This window comes from Empidonax traillii, unplaced genomic scaffold (genome assembly GCF_003031625.1).
Source record: "Empidonax traillii isolate 1590-97213 ecotype Southwest subspecies unplaced genomic scaffold, ASM303162v1 scaffold195:size1760703, whole genome shotgun sequence".
Taxonomy (NCBI): Eukaryota; Metazoa; Chordata; class Aves; order Passeriformes; family Tyrannidae; genus Empidonax; species Empidonax traillii.
In genome coordinates, this window is record NW_020955388.1 from 962,847 (window position 1) to 977,328 (window position 14,482).

Genomic DNA, 14,482 nt, shown 5'->3' on the forward strand with positions numbered 1-14,482 from the left:
GTTCTGTGGTCAAGTACTTGTGACTTGCAGTTTGCCTTCCAGTGGGTACAATTGAAGTCTGTGTTGCTAAGCCTGAAGAAGGAATCAGTCAAAAGTGTAAAAGTGAGAACTTATGGGTGGAGATAAACAAAGTTTAACAGATACTGTAAACAAAACTGCACATACAAGTAAAACAAAACAAGGAATTCAGTCACCACTTACCATAAGGTAGGCAGGTATTCAGCTATGTCCATTACATGTAAAGGTTCCTTGGAAAGACAAGCACCTTGACTCTGAATGTCTCTTCTTCTTCCCCAGCTTTTATTGCTGAGCACACTGTCATGTAATATTGGATATCTCTTTGGTCCGTTGGGATCACCTGTCCCAGCTGTGTGCCTTCCCAACTTCTTGTGCACCCCCAGCCTCCTTGCTGTCAAGGCAGCACGAGGAACAGCAAACGCCTTGACCATGTGTCAAGCACAATTCAGCAAAAGCTAAAATATTGGTGTGTTAATCAACGTTGTTTTACTCACAAATGTTAAACACAGCTACTTAGGAGCCACTGTGAAAAAGATTAACTTGATCCCAGCCGAAACAAGTACATCAAACGAAAGTCTTAATCTGTTGCGTGAAAGCTTTACATGATTGCCTTTTACACTTTATAGGAAGTTAGCATTATTGTATTCTTTTGTTCTTTGTATCTTTACAATAACTTAAAATATTTTATTAATAGTTTTACTTACTATAGCAGGATAAGAGTCCGCTAAACTCAGCCTCAGGCAGTAGAATTTCTTTTTTAGCTGATGACTGTTAAATCTAATAGCAGGGCTTTAGGTCAATAATTTCGTACATTATGGCTTCAATTGGTAGTTTAAATGAAGGCAGCAGGCTTGTCTACAGTAGGAAGGAGTGTCATAACGGCTGACTGGAGTAGGACAGCTTGTCAACAAATGGTTGTTTTGCCAATCTATATGAATCCCTTTCCAGGCTACCTTCAGATGCTGTAATATGCTAGGGTGATATTGTACCATAATGAGATCAAAATTTGCTGTCCTGCTTTTGGAAGTATGTCCCCCATCTCTTCCACTGTCTCTTTTCACTCCTTGCTCTTGACTGACCTGCCTTTAATAGTCTTAACCTGTCTCAGTGGCCCTTCCAACTGGGATGGGAAATCAGGAACGATTTGTAAGCGTTAAGCCACTTGTACAAGCACTCATCAGGCTGCAATGCTTGTGTAGGTTAGGACTTGGGAGACTTACTCAGTCTGAGGGATTTTACAGATGTGGTGCCACTTGGTATGTACTGCACACAATAGTCTTTGTTCTGGTGTCTTGTAATGTTTGAAACGATAACAGGTGTGACAGCAATTCCTAGCATTTTCCATAATTTCTAGTGGAACTTTAGAAACTGAAAACAACATGATCTAAGTAGGCTTGTTATGTCTAGTATTCCTTTTTTAATAGCATCCAACTAATTTTTATGCTTCAAACCTGTGATAGACTTGGAAAACACTCTTAACTTTTGTTGACTTGAATCATTTGAGGATTCATTATGGGAACGCTGTCCAGATTGAGATTCCATTCAAACACAGGAAAGAAAAAGTAAGAATGGCAACTACCCCAAGGAAAAGGTCTCTGCATCAGTTGTGCAAGCTGATCAAGTGGAGCAGAAGGGCCTTATCTAAGGCTGTCTCCTCTGCAGAAAGTAGAACATAGAAGCAGCACATGAAAAACTTAGTTAAATTCCAACTTTGGGAGGCTGTTAAAATTCTTCTTTAGCGGAAGTCAGATGTCACAAGACACTGACCTTGATTTCAAGGCATGCCCCCATATCAGTCCTCTCCTTGAGACTTGAGAAACCCTTATGGGTTGTGCAGATTTTGAAATGGAATGTTTACATGCTCTTCTGCTTTGCTTTTATTGCCACTAAAAAGAAGGTGGCAAAACATTGTAAGCATCAAGACAAACATTATTTAATGTTGAAGTTACTCCTATATTGGATGCCTAAGTGATGTTTATGCTTCCTGATTTGTTTCAACTTTAAAAATGTATGCAGAATTTTTTTTTTTTCAAATGACGGTAGATGACATTTAATAGTCCTTTTTAATGAACAAATTAATTTCTTAACAACATGAATTTTGAAGTGGTCTCAAAAAGAAAATGATACTAACTTGTATCGGGAAGATTGCTATTTGTTGTCTGAGAAGAAAAATGGGAAATATTTGAGCTGTTAGTGTTTGTAATTGACTTGATGATCTTACCTGCTGAATTTTAGGAAGATACTGTCAAATCAGCTGATTAAGCTTTGTTTTGGTCTGCAAGAGCTGGAAAGGAAGTAAAATGGGGTGGGAGAAACAAATGTAGTGGAGTCCCCAGGAACTGAAGAGTTATTTAAATTTGGTATAGTATTGATCAATATTTTGCCTTGCTCTGCCATGCAGTTTGCTGGGGACACAAGTTTTCTGTAAAATCTTGAATTAATTCATGTAACTTTTGCCAGTGGAAGCTTCTTGTTGCAAGAGATTTGTAATCAAATAGAACAGAAAGTAAATTTTCTTCTTCCTTTTTCTTCTGTTGAAAATTTTGTATTGTGACCAAAAGTGTGATGTTTGATGAATGCATTTTTATCTAATGTGAGAACTTTGACAAATCTTATTTTATTCTTGAAGGTATGGAATATATGAACGATGTAGAGAGTTGGTGGAAGCTGGTTATGATGTACGACAACCAGACAAAGAAAATGTAACACTTCTCCACTGGGCTGCAATCAACAACAGGATAGATCTGGTGAAGTATGTATTACACTTTAAGTTAAACAGAAATTATTTGCATCCTTAAAAGTCTTGATTTCTCTTTTTAAAGACAACTGAATGTCTTTAATGTGTCTAATTTGTCCTTTTCCCATAACAGTATGTCAAAGCTCTTGTCCCTTTTTGATGCATCTCTGCCACTGTGACATACAGCATTGCATTTTCTTCCTACTGTTTACTAGAGTGTGTGTGACTCTTGATGTGTTTAACTGTACCTAAAATTCCTTTCACCTTATGCAATTCTTACACTCTTAAGTTCCCCTGTCTTTAGGGGATCTTGTTGATTTTGGTTTATGTAATTTGTCATATTATGCTCACTCTTACTCTCTTTTTGCAAGACTCTAGTTGATTTTATTTCCTTAGAATAAAATTTTTCTGTTGTGGTTTTGTTTTTTTTTTTTTCTTTCTTTTTTTTTTTTTTTTTTTTTTTTTTNTTCTGATGTATTGCAGAATGTGTTTTGTTCTGTGGTCAAGTACTTGTGACTTGCAGTTTGCCTTCCAGTGGGTACAATTGAAGTCTGTGTTGCTAAGCCTGAAGAAGGAATCAGTCAAAAGTGTAAAAGTGAGAACTTATGGGTGGAGATAAACAAAGTTTAACAGATACTGTAAACAAAACTGCACATACAAGTAAAACAAAACAAGGAATTCAGTCACCACTTCCCATAAGGTAGGCAGGTATTCAGCTATGTCCATTACATGTAAAGGTTCCTTGGAAAGACAAGCACCTTGACTCTGAATGTCTCTTCTTCTTCCCCAGCTTTTATTGCTGAGCACACTGTCATGTAATATTGGATATCTCTTTGGTCCGTTGGGATCACCTGTCCCAGCTGTGTGCCTTCCCAACTTCTTGTGCACCCCCAGCCTCCTCGCTGTCAGGGCAGCACGAGGAACAGCAAACGCCTTCACCATGTGTCAAGCACAATTCAGCAAAAGCTAAAATATTGGTGTGTTAATCAACGTTGTTTTACTCACAAATGTTAAACACAGCTACTTAGGAGCCACTGTGAAAAAGATTAACTTGATCCCAGCCGAAACAAGTACATCAAACGAAAGTCTTAATCTGTCGCATGAAAGCTTTACATGATTGCCTTTTACACTTTATAGGAAGTTAGCATTATTGTATCCTTTTGTTCTTTGTATCTTTACAATAACTTAAAATATTTTATTAATACGTACTTGTATAGTTTTACTTACTATAGCAGGATAAGAGTCCGCTAAACTCAGCCTCAGGCAGTAGAATTTCTTTTTTAGCTGATGACTGTTAAATCTAATAGCAGGGCTTTAGGTCAATAATTTTTTACATTATGGCTTCAATTGGTAGTTTAAATGAAGGCATCAGGCTTGTCTACAGTAGGAAGGAGTGTCATAACGGCTGACTGGAGTAGGACAGCTTGTCAACAAATGGTTGTTTTGCCAATCTATATGAATCCCTTTCCAGGCTACCTTCAGATGCTGTAATATGCTAGGGTGATATTGTACCATAATGAGATCAAAATTTGCTGTCCTGCTTTTGGAAGTATGTCCCCCATCTCTTCCACTGTCTCTTTTCACTCCTTGTTCTTGACTGACCTGCCTTTAGTAGTCTTAACCTGTCTCAGTGGCCCTTCCAACTGGGATGGGAAATCAGGAACGATTCGTAAGCGTTAAGCCACTTGTACAAGCACTCATCAGGCTGCAATGCTTGTGTAGGTTAGGACTTGGGAGACTTACTCAGTCTGAGGGATTTTACAGATGTGGTGCCACTTGGTATGTACTGCACACGATAGTCTTTGTTCTGGTGTCTTGTAATGTTTGAAACGATAACAGGTGTGACAGCAATTCCTAGCATTTTCCATAATTTCTAGTGGAACTTAAGAAACTGAAAACAACATGATCTAAGTAGGCTTGTTATGTCTAGTATTCCTTTTTTAATGGCATCCAACTAATTTTTATGCTTCAAACCTGTGATAGGCTTGGAAAACGCTCTTAACTTTTGTTGACTTGAATCATTTGAGGATTCATTATGGGAACACTGTCCAGATTGAGGTTCCATTCAAACACAGGAAAGAAAAAGTAAGAATGGCAACTACCCCAAGGAAAAGGTCTCTGCATCAGTTGTGCAAGCTGATCAAGCGGAGCAGAAGGGCCTTATCTAAGGCTGTCTCCTCTGCAGAAAGGAGAACATAGAAGCAGCACATGAAAAACTTAGTTAAATTCCAACTTTGGGAGGCTGTTAAAATTCTTCTTTAGCGGAAGTCAGATGTCACAAGACGCTGACCTTGATTTCAAGGCATGCCCCCATATCAGTCCTCTCCTTGAGACTTGAGAAACCCTTATGGGTTGTGCAGATTTTGAAATGGAATGTTTACATGCTCTTCTGCTTTGCTTTTATTGCCACTAAAAAGAAGGTGGCAAAACATTGTAAGCATCAAGACAAACATTATTTAATGTTGAACTTACTCCTATATTGGATGCCTAAGTGATGTTTATGCTTCCTGATTTGTTTCAACTTTAAAAATGTATGCAGAATTTTTTTTTTTCAAATGACGGTAGATGACATTTAATAGTCCTTTTTAATGAACAAATTAATTTCTTAACAACATGAATTTTGAAGTGGTCTCAAAAAGAAAATGGTACTAACTTGTATCGGGAAGATTGCTATTTGTTGTCTGAGAAGAAAAATGGGAAATATTTGAGCTGTTAGTGTTTGTAATTGACTTGATGATCTTACCTGCTGAATTTTAGGAAGATACTGTCAAATCAGCTGATTAAGCTTTGTTTTGGTCTGCAAGAGCTGGAAAGGAAGTAAAATGGGGTGGGAGAAACAAATGTAGTGGAGTCCCCAGGAACTGAAGAGTTATTTAAATTTGGTATAGTATAGGTCAATATTTTGCCTTGCTCTGCCATGCAGTTTGCTGGGGACACAAGTTTTCTGTAAAATCTTGAATTAATTCATGTAACTTTTGCCAGTGGAAGCTTCTTGTTGCAAGAGATTGGTAATCAAATAGAACAGAAAGTAAATTTTCTTCTTCTTTTTTCTTATGTTGAAAATTTTGTATTGTGACCAAAAGTGTGATGTTTGATGAATACATTTTTATCTAATGTGAGAACTTTGACAAATCTTATTTTATTCTTGAAGGTATGGAATATATGAACGATGTAGAGAGTTGGTGGAAGCTGGTTATGATGTACGACAACCAGACAAAGAAAACGTAACACTTCTCCACTGGGCTGCAATCAACAACAGGATAGATCTTGTGAAGTATGTATTACACTTTAAGTTAAACAGAAATTATTTGTGTCCTTAAAAGTCTTGATTTCTCTTTTTAAAGACAACTGAATGTCTTTAATGTGTCTAATTTGTCCTCTTCCCTTAACAGTATGTCAAAGCTCTTGTCTCTTTTTGATGCATCTCTATCACTGTGACATACAGCATTGCATTTTCTTCCTACTGTTTACTAGAGTGTGTGTAACTCTTGATGTGTTTAACTGTACCTAAAATTCCTTTCACCTTATGCAGTTCTTACACTCTTAAGTTCCCCTGTCTTTAGGGGATCTTGTTGATTTTGGTTTATGTAATTTGTCATATTATGCTCACTCTCGCTCTCTTTTTGCAAGACTCTAGTTGATTTTATTTCCTTAGAATAAAATTTTTCTGTTGTGGTTTTGTTTTTTTTTTTTTTTGTTTAGGTCTATCGTGTCTTTCCCCAAGTCTTCACTATTTCCCATTATATGCAGTGGATAATTTCATTAAATATGTTGGCTATTAAGCTTGATACTGCAGAGATAGAATATAAGTCATCTGCTCTCATGATACCAGATTTCAGTGTCTTACTTAGTGGGTATTGACTATGTAAGATCTTCCCAATTAAGTAGCTTAGCAGCTTGTCTGTTGAGAGTGCAGACCTGGAATTAGACTTCTCTTATTTTTAGTATTTCTTCATCCCATCTATTGTGAGACATGAGATTCAGCATAGATAACAGTGAAACACATTGATAAGGAAAACCACTGAACCTTTTCATATTTCTGTAGGGTCAGGGTTATGTGTCAACAGCACAATTCAGTTTTCATCATGACACTGTGATCTATTAGTATCTCTTCAACTCAGTTTCGTAAGAATGCAGAAAATGGCCTTATATCTCTGCAGTTACCTATTGCCTGCATTTTTCCATCCCCTATGCTGAACTTTCTTCACACAAGGATTTCTCTTCTACTTTTCCTGCTTCTAGCAACAGTGACTGCGTGCACTTTGATTCCACAAGCACAGAATGCAAGCTGGGGTAGTTTTCAAATGCCTAACAAAGACTTAGTGATCTTAATGTGGAGATCAGTGGAAGTATTTTCTTCTTAAGGCAACCTCTTATTAGATCTGCTTGCTTTGAATGTAAGTAGCTTGCTTAAATAGGACTTGCATACCTGCCGTCTTCTGGTGGAAGCTGGGATGAATCACCGAGAGTAGAACTGCCCAGTTCTTTCTTTGTTCAGGGACATTCTCACTGAGCACAAAATTCCTTCTACAAGATCTGCTTAGACAAGGAGATTAAGTTCTCAGTCTGGTTTTGCAGAAAATCTTACCATTTATGTGTACTGAAACTGAAATGCAGTGATAAATGTCAACTTAGTCTAAGAACACGCTTAAAGAAACATAAAATGTTATTTCAATGCACCATCTGGCAGGAGATTGTCGCCTTGTCTTTTTCCAGTTGTCAAACAGCAAGTTCTTCCATCTAAATAAAACCAACTCACCAGTAAGTGATTCTGCTGCTCAGTAGAATCTGAACATATTCTGCATTTCTGCAAGGACCAGTGTTTGAATGAAGGCAATCTGTTTAGTGTTCACCTCCCTAAGAGTGGCTGTCACATCAGAGAAATGAATCCAAGCTTTGACTGTGAATTTCTCTGTGCTGTCTTTTTATCTAGACAAGATTTCCTTTGGAACTCATTTCCAAGGGAGACTAAATAGTTTCTCAGTGTCTTTTTCAAATTTGTTTGTTGGTAGCTGATACTTCGTTGTAACAAAACTACATTGTCTCTTTAGCTTACATGTGCTCTGTGTTTTCACCTATATGGGACCAAGACTTTGACAAAATATTTGGTTGTTCTCATGAAGAAATCCAGAAGCTTAACTTCAGCAGAGAGATGCTGAAGTTTTGTTCTTTTAGTATTGGACACCAAAGGAGTGGACTGTCTTGCATTTATCAGAGGAGATCTTGTTTGTCATACAAACTGGTTGTTACTTTGGCAAATCTGATGAATTACTCCATTGTGTCTGATGTCTCTAAAACAACTGTATAACAGAACTTTGACTTTAGATGTTTTTAGTGTGGACATGTATAGTTAATGCAGTTTTCTGCTCCTAAAGGTTCCTCTAAGGGCTATTTTTGAAATTTCATTCTCTGAATCAATAAGCATTAAAGAAAATCAAAATAATTACTTAAGAATAGTGTTTCTCAAGTTGTTTTGTTTGCTGCCCTTTTCCTTGCCATGTCTTGAAACACTTAGAGGAATTTGAGACGCCAGAAACTCAGTGCTGTGGATTTGAAGGACAGCTTGTTGAGTGCAGTAGTGCAGCGTTCATATATACCTGACAGATAGTTTCAGAGTGGAAAGTCTGTAGGCACAGGTACTTGAAATGTGTGAGTACTTCTTTTGTTCCTACAGGTAATAGCTCAGCTTTTTATAAATCCCAACATAATCACAGGATATGCTGTGTTGTATCCCATAAAGATCATCGAGTCCAACCCTTAGCCGTGCACAGGACCATCCCCAAGAGTCACACCACGTGCTTGAGAGTATCATCCAAATGCTTCTTGAAGTCTGGCAGACTTGGTGCTGTGACCACTTCCTTAGGGAGCCTGTTCCAGTGCCCAACCACCCTCTGGCTGAAGAATCTCTTTCTAATAGCCAACCTCAACCTCCCCAACACAATTTGAGGCCATTCCCTCAGGTCCTGTCACTGGTCACCATAGAGAAGAGATCAGTGCCCACCTCTCTTCTTCCTCTCATGAGGAAGTTGTAACTGCAGTGAGGTCTCCCCTCAGTCTTCTCTTCTCCAGGCTGAACAGACCAAGTGACCTCAGCCACTCCTCATACGGCTTCCTCTCGAGGCTCTTCAGCATGCTCATTGTCCTCCTTTGAACGCTCTCTAAAAGCTTATTATCTTTCTTATATTGCAGTGCCCCAAACCGCACACAATATTAAGGGCGAGGCTGCCCTAGTGCAGAGCAGAGCAGGACAATCCCCTCCCTCAACTGGCTGGTGATGCTTCGCCTGATGCCCCCCATGGTTGGCCCTCCTGGCTACCAGGGCACTGCTGACTCAGATTCAACTTACCATTTACCAGGACCCCCAGGTCCCTTTCCATGGCACTGCTTTCCATCCTCTCATTCCCCAGTCTGTACGAACATCCAGGGTTGCCCCATCCCAGGTGCAGAATCTGACACTTTCCCTTGTTGAACTTCCTATGGTTGGTGATTGCCCAGTGCTCTGATTTGTCGAGGTCTCTCTGCAGGGCCTCCCTGCCTTTGAGGGAGTTAACAGCTCCTTGCAGTTTTGTGACATCTGAAGACTTGCTCAGTATCTCTTCCAGTCCTACATCCAAGTCGTTTATGAAGATGTTGAAGAGCACAGGGCCCAAGATGGAGCTCTGTTGAACCCCACTAGTGACAGATCACCAGAATCATGTTACCCCATTCACTATTACCGTCTGTGGTTGTCCCCTGAGCCAATTGCTCACCCACCATAAGATTTGTTTATCTAGCTGTGTGCTGGACATTTTGTCCAGAAGGATCCTGTGAGGGACAGTATTGAAAGCTTTACTGAAATCCAACAAGATGACATCACCTGGCTTCCCTTGATCAACTAGATGGGTTACCTTACCATAGAAGGAAATCAGGTTGGATACGCAGGATTTAATGCTCAAGAAAGCATGCTAGCTGTGACCGATGACTGGGTTGTCTTTCTGGTGTGTTTCAGTACCTCCCAGAATAGTCTTCTCCATAACTTTAGCAGGCACTGAAGTGAGACTGACAGGTCCTGCTTCTTGCCTTTCTTGAAAATTGGGACAACGTTGTCCAGCTTCCAGTCAGCTAGGTATTCTCCAGATTCCCAATACTGCTCAAAAATCATTGAGAGGTTTTGCCGTGACATCAGCCAGCTCTTTGAGGATTCTGGGATGAATCCCATCAGGCCACATAGATTTGTAGGGATCCAACTGGAGCAGCAGATTCCACATGATTTCAGGGTCAACTGTGAGTTGATCGTTCTTGCAGTCATGGTCTTCCAACTCAGGGTACTGAAACTCCCTTGGTCCATTCTCTGTGTTGAAGGCAGAGGCAAAGAAAGCATTAAACCCTTCTGCCTTGTCTCTGTCCCTGTTTGTGAGATGATCATCCTCATCCTATAATGAGCCAATGGTATTTCTATACTGCCTATTAATGTATTTGAAAAAAATTCTTTTTATTGTTCCCCACATTTCTGACCAACTTCAACAGTTGAGCTTTGGCCTCACGAATTTTCTTACTACAACGACAAGCAGCATCTCTGAATTCTTCCCATGTCACTTGACCTTGCTTCCACTGGGTATACACCTTCCTTTTTTGCCTTATTTCCATGAGAAGATCCCTGCTCAGCCAAGCCGGCCTTCTGCCTCACCTACTTGACTTCTGACACTTGGGAATTGCCTGCTTCTGTGCCCTTGTGCCTTCAGACATCAAGAGGTGATGTTTGAAGTGACTAGCACTGATATTCTTGAGGGAAAAGTAATTTCTAACCCGTCATTTAGAAATGTTTTTAAAATACTCGGATGTTTTTTGTCCTTTGATTAATAACGGTTGAGAAGTATGTACAAATCTTAATTCTTTGGCAAATGTGTAACTTGTGTGATCTCTGGGACCAATGACTTCAGCAGGACCATTCCGGGAATGACACAAGATGCAAGTCTGATGGTATATAATTTAGCCAAAATGCTCTAAAAATTCTTCTAGCAGCATGTTCTTTATCAGTAATTCAGAATTCTATTTAATGCAACAGACCTTAAATATTTAGGAAGAATCCAGTTTATTAAATACTTTTGTGATAGCATAGTTTGTACTACTTTATATAGCAATTACTCTGTTTTACATTAGAACCAAACTAGGAAATAGCGTCATGTTCAAAACGCAATAGGAGACATCCCTGCTCTCCCAATCCATGTAAGAAAGGCAAAAGGAAGGTTGCATGAAGACAAGAAAAGGTTCTGGTCTGCTGGTCACTAACAGCCTGTTTTGCATAACATCAAACATGCTCACTGTGTGTCTTTTCGATTTAACCAAGACAAGTGATAATGTTTACTATTTGTGTTATTCCAGATACTATATATCAAAAGGTGCTATCGTTGATCAGCTTGGAGGAGATTTAAATTCTACCCCACTTCACTGGGCAACAAGGTGGGAAAAAGTCTTCTGAAGTTTTCTTCTCTGTTTCTTTGCTTAACATGTAATCTGCTGCTGATAGTTTTATGAAATTACTGTATTTTTTGGGAATTCAGTCTGATAACTGAGCTCACTGTGATTGTGGTCTGTTAGAGGTAAAGGAGCTTTCAGCATAATGTTCAGTTTTTGTCTTATCTCTTTCTGATGTAAAGGAAGATTGCTATGATAGGAAAACAAGTCAAGTAAAGTCAGAGTCTATAGGCATCTTGGCTTACTCTTACTTTGGACATCTTATTTTTGTCAAGTCTTCTGAAGTGCAACAGCACTTCTGCAGATGGGTCTTTGGATGATTTTTTGTGACATTGTCCTTGCAGCATTCTATTTTTTTAAAGATGTACTTAAAATCTGATTTATTATGTACGAGATGGTCAGAGATGATGAATGGCTGGAAGAATTGAAGACAGCCTTTGAGCAGTACCTGCTCCTTCAGACAACCACCTAGAAATAGGCGGGAAAGAAACACTATCCATATTAATATTTTTCCCTGTAGATGGCAAAACGAGACTTAAAAAATTAGTTTTTAGAATATTCAGTGTATCAAAAGAATGTGTTTACTAAAGATGAGGAATACTTGTTAGCTTCCATTAAAGATTTTAGCATCTATATTTCTTTTTGTTACAGATCACACTCTGTGATTTTTGTACTGACAGCACAAAAGCTTGATTAAATTTCCTGGTGTTCATTCATAGCTGGAATCTGTTCCTCTCTAAAGCATTGTCTGACGCTGCTTCTGACAAATTGAAGAGGTCTTTTTGCTCATCTCAGAGACTGCGTACTGCCAGTTAGGCACTGTGTCTTAAAGAAGGATATTCCTGTGCTCATCATGGCACAAAGATGCTTAAGCTTTTAACGTAGTGTGGAGGAAATGTAGACCTTCAGTTTTCCTGGTTTTTTCCCTTTTTTTTTTTAACTAGGTTTTTTTCACCACAGATTTTAGACTAGATCTAAACTATAAGTTGGGTTTTTTGTTGTCTTTTTTGCTATATAGTACACTTAAGCAAATGGCATGTGATGAATGCATTGCCTGCATAGAATTTGCTCATATAAATGAGTTTAGTTACTCAGTTGGAGAATCAGATCATTACAGTTGTTGTTTTCATAGTATGAGTTAACGTGCAGGAGCTCTGGTAGTCTAATTACTGCTAAACATGCTTGTATTCCAGTATTCAAATTTCAATAGTTTTTCTGTATATAGTTATTCAGTTGTTTGTTTTTTGTGTTTTGTTACATTTAGACAGGGTCACTTATCCATGGTTGTACAGCTGATGAAATATGGGGCAGATCCGTCGCTAATTGATGGAGAAGGATGTAGCTGTATTCATTTGGCTGCCCAGTTTGGACATACTTCGATTGTTGCTTACCTGATAGCAAAGGGACAGGTAAATTTTAAGTAATATCATATTTAAATAGATTCTACTCAAATTTAGAGCAGGAAAACAATTGAAACATTCAGGAATATTTGCAAAATATTTGCCTGAATAAATATAAAACTAATTCCATGTCCTTTATTGTAAACTACAGTGTTGATGTGCCACCTACTGAATTAATTTCCTTTAACAGTGGTCTGAGTACTTTGGCTTTAATTCACACTTGTCAAGGGTAGTATATGGAAATTCTAGCTGTTATTCTTTTACCATTCTTTATTTCTAGGTAATCTAATCTTTAGTTGTAACTGTGACAATGATAGGAAGTATTGTAGAATTCTTCTCAGAATCATCAGTTATACATGGATAAAGAATCTAGTGACAAATCAGTCAACAACTTTTAATTTATTGCTGTTTTTCTAATTACTTGCATGTGTAAATAGAAATGAAATCAGACAACCTCAAACCTTCTTGCTGCCCTCTTATATTACTGCTAGATCTGTAGAGTGTGTATATAACATGTATTCATTACTGTTCCTGTTGTGTCCCATCTGTCATTCTGTCTGCTCAAAAACTTGCTCTTGTTCATGCTACTTATCCTGCACTGTAATTTGTTGATTTACTCACCTGCAGGTATGTGCCTGAAGCACAAACTTGATTTACTGTGTAAACCATACAGAAAAGTCAAAGGTCTCCTCATATGACTGTCCTACTAATGCTGTTCACACTTCTGTATTCTGCATATTTTCTCAAATACAAAGTGAGATACGATCCAATGAGTCACATAGAATATGAAATCAGTGGGTTTGGTCTGTGTAAAACAAATACTAAATTTGCTGTGGAAAATTATGCCTGTACATGTGAAAACCCCCAAGGTGTTGCTTCATGCAGTATTCTGTTTGTATCTGATAACTGTTTGGTAAAATGGTATTTAATGTATGATAGAGAGTAAGCTAGGGAAAGAAGAGTCTGATTCTCTTTTGTATAATTGCTATTTTGTGAGAAATAATGATTAGAGAGGAATGCGTTTTCATGAGGAACAAGTTTTGTATTTTCTTCACAAATTACATATAATTGTATGTGGGTTTTATGTTACTAGAAACATCTTGCTGATATTAGGCAAGTACAAACATATTTAAAGCATAGCATTAATGAAGTATTAATGGCCTTTAAAGTGTTCTACTCTGATTATGAAATCTCCCTGTAAATATTGCTTGTCTTCATGTTTATATACAGATTTGCCCACCTTATTTGAGCTTATTGAGCTTATTGAGTTTCTGTGCAAAAAAAACTATGTGTCTTTACATGAGTACATAAATAGAGACACAAACAATTCCTTAAAATTTAAAACCTGTTATCTTGGAAACAGCTCTCCCTATCAATAGCTTTTAAAAGGCTGATGCTTATTAAATCCCTCAAATGTTATCAAGTATTATTTTTGTATCCTTTCTGTGATATGTTTGAATTTAACAGTAATTTTTCATAGCACTTCAGAAAGTTCAACTTAAAAATTATGTATTGATTTGTATGTTTAAAATATAGTAATATTAATAATGTTGTAATAATCCCTAAACTCCTAGTTCTCTAGCTGTACTACATACAATTACAGAAACTACACAGTTTCTCTAGAAGCTATGGGAAATAGGCATATGTATTTTTTAATTCCCTAATTAGTACATATGAGGCCATTAATCCCTTTTTATTTTCCCTATCTTCTTTGTGATGCCATGATTTGGATTTGAAAACTTGAGCTACTTTTGCTTATGAAGGCTTACCCTAATATACTGCTACTTTTTTGCATTTGGTCTTTATAGAGACCAAGTTGTCTTACATGCAAAGAGTAGCCTTGCCCTTGTTCTGAACCTAATTATAGTACCAG

General features: G+C 37.9%; 1 protein-coding gene across 2 annotated transcripts in view; it reads left to right on the forward strand.

Moving 5' to 3' along the window:
• ZDHHC17 (zinc finger DHHC-type containing 17) overlaps nucleotides 1–14,482 on the forward strand; it is a 74,396-nt gene that overhangs the window by 24,795 nt on the left and 35,119 nt on the right. For both annotated transcript variants that reach the window (XR_003571544.1, XM_027886777.1), the window contains exons 3-5: nucleotides 2,648–2,770; nucleotides 11,117–11,194; nucleotides 12,474–12,618. Coding sequence is in view for 1 of the 2 variants with exons in the window: in XM_027886777.1 (XP_027742578.1) it covers nucleotides 2,648–2,770; nucleotides 11,117–11,194; nucleotides 12,474–12,618 (346 nt within the window). In the remaining variant the exon portion in view is untranslated. The remainder of the gene's footprint in view (nucleotides 1–2,647; nucleotides 2,771–11,116; nucleotides 11,195–12,473; nucleotides 12,619–14,482) is intronic.